The 1890-nt window shown below is 45.4% G+C and overlaps 1 protein-coding gene across 1 annotated transcript in view; it reads left to right on the forward strand.

The window, feature by feature from the left end:
- Nucleotides 1–1890, forward strand: part of Rpa2 (replication protein A2) — a 12446-nt gene extending 10556 nt beyond the window's left edge. The window contains 1 exon segment of the mRNA XM_029540073.1: nt 1168–1890. Within this exon segment, the coding sequence (XP_029395933.1) occupies nt 1168–1300 (133 nt within the window). The 3' untranslated portion in view covers nt 1301–1890.

The following is a 1890-nucleotide window of genomic DNA, read 5'->3' on the forward strand; positions in this document are numbered from 1 at the left end:
GAATGAATGAAAGAAAGAGAGAGAAAGAAAGAAAGAGAGAAGAGAAAGAAAGAGAGAGAGAGAGAGAGAAAGAGAGAGAGAAAGAAAAGAAAGAAAGAAAGAAAGAAAGAAAGATAGATAGATAGATAGATAGATAGATAGATAGATAGATAGATAGATAGATAGATAGATAGATAGATAGATAGATAGATAGATAGATAGAAGCCGGAGGACTGGGAGTTTAGAGCCAGCCTGGTCTGCCTGAGACTCACACAGGAAAGTCAGCTGCAGCCTGTTTAGGGAGAAGGCCAGCAGCTGGGAAGGAAATGGAAAAGCACTCACAGGTGGCGCTGTTGCACCGCTTGCTGATTTGTTGGGACCTGAAGGCATCGGGCAGCCCTTCTTACCCCAGACTCCTCCTGATTCCATTGCAGTGAACTGAGATGGGGTGTGTGTGTGTGTGTGTGTGTGTGTTCATAGCAAGTTCCTGAACAGCTATGACTAGAAGTGTGTGTGTGTAGGTGGTACTCATGATACATGAGTTCAAGGCCAGCCTCATTTACATAGCAAGTTCCTGGACAGTTCTGACTACATAGAGACCGAGACCCCGTCTCAAACAAACCCATTTACTAACTGTAGGCTGAGATAGAATAAATGCCCAGGCAAGTTCCCCATTCTGTGCTGTGAAATGGTGATAGATAATGCCCATCTCAAAGTCATTGTGGTGATGAGGTAGATTCACTGTAAATTCTGGCTCTTACTAAACATCTTCCTGTCTCTGTGGACCTAAGGATTTGGAGGAGTCACTTTCTGAATTACCTTTCCCTCCCCTCTACTTTACTGCCCATAGGCAAAGCAAAAGGCATTTCAGTATATGATTCTGGGGCCTGGATCCAGGGAAGGGAGATGTAAGACCCCTGTGTACATCTCATGTGCATGCTGACTGTAGCTTCAGGTTCTTATGTCAACTTAGATTGGCATTTTAAGTGAAGCCCTGTTTTATTTTGGAATTTGAGGCCGGGATCCAAGGCAGCCCTGGTAGCCCTGGTCTGCATGGATAACCTCATTCCTTGGGTTGTATCGTCATTTCTCTGTAAGAGACTTCCATGAACAAAGTGACTGAATAAGTCATAGCTAAGAGAAGAAGTACACAAAAGTGATGTTTGCTTACTTAGCTATGTTCAAAAGGCGCTGGTTTTAATGTGGGTGTCCCCCCCCTCTTTTTTTTCCTTTCAGGCAAGCAGTGGATTTTCTGTGCAACGAGGGCCACATTTACTCTACTGTGGATGACGATCACTTTAAGTCTACAGATGCAGAGTGACTGGAGTTGCCTGGGTGCCTGGGAACGGTCCAGCTGGGCCTGTGTTCATCTGTCGGACCCAGCTCTGCAGGCTTTGGCCAGAGGCTTCTAGGACAGAACTTTACTGTAGAAGGTCTCAGCTGAAGTCCTTTTGGAACTTATTGCTCTCTGTTTTGTTGCTTGTTGTTTAGAGGTTCAGAGGGAGATAGACAGTTGAGAAGGAAGTAAGCCAATAAGCTAGTCAGGACTTAAGGATGGGTGGTCAGAATTGAAAGAGGAACACCGCCAAGATGCAGGGCTGCAGCATGCTTGGAGCTTCTGTTCTCCAGAGGCTTCCTGTTGAGGGTGAACAATGCTAGGGCCAAGGGCCAAAGAAGGACCTGCCACCCTCTGCCAATTTGTGTCACCCTCTGGGTCTGTGGTGTTACTTTCAGAATTGCACTTTCCGTCCCCTTGTCTTGCCCAAAATTAAAAGGAGGTTTAAGTGAGCATGAGGGTCTGACCTGGAGGCCCCATGAGGCAGAGAGGAAGAAATGTTACTGCATGGTTTGTAATATAAATGTTCATATGTTTGATAAAACAGTTCGATTGTAGTAGCTTCTGAAATGTTG

Source organism: Mus pahari, chromosome 6 (assembly GCF_900095145.1).
Source record: "Mus pahari chromosome 6, PAHARI_EIJ_v1.1, whole genome shotgun sequence".
Taxonomy (NCBI): Eukaryota; Metazoa; Chordata; class Mammalia; order Rodentia; family Muridae; genus Mus; species Mus pahari.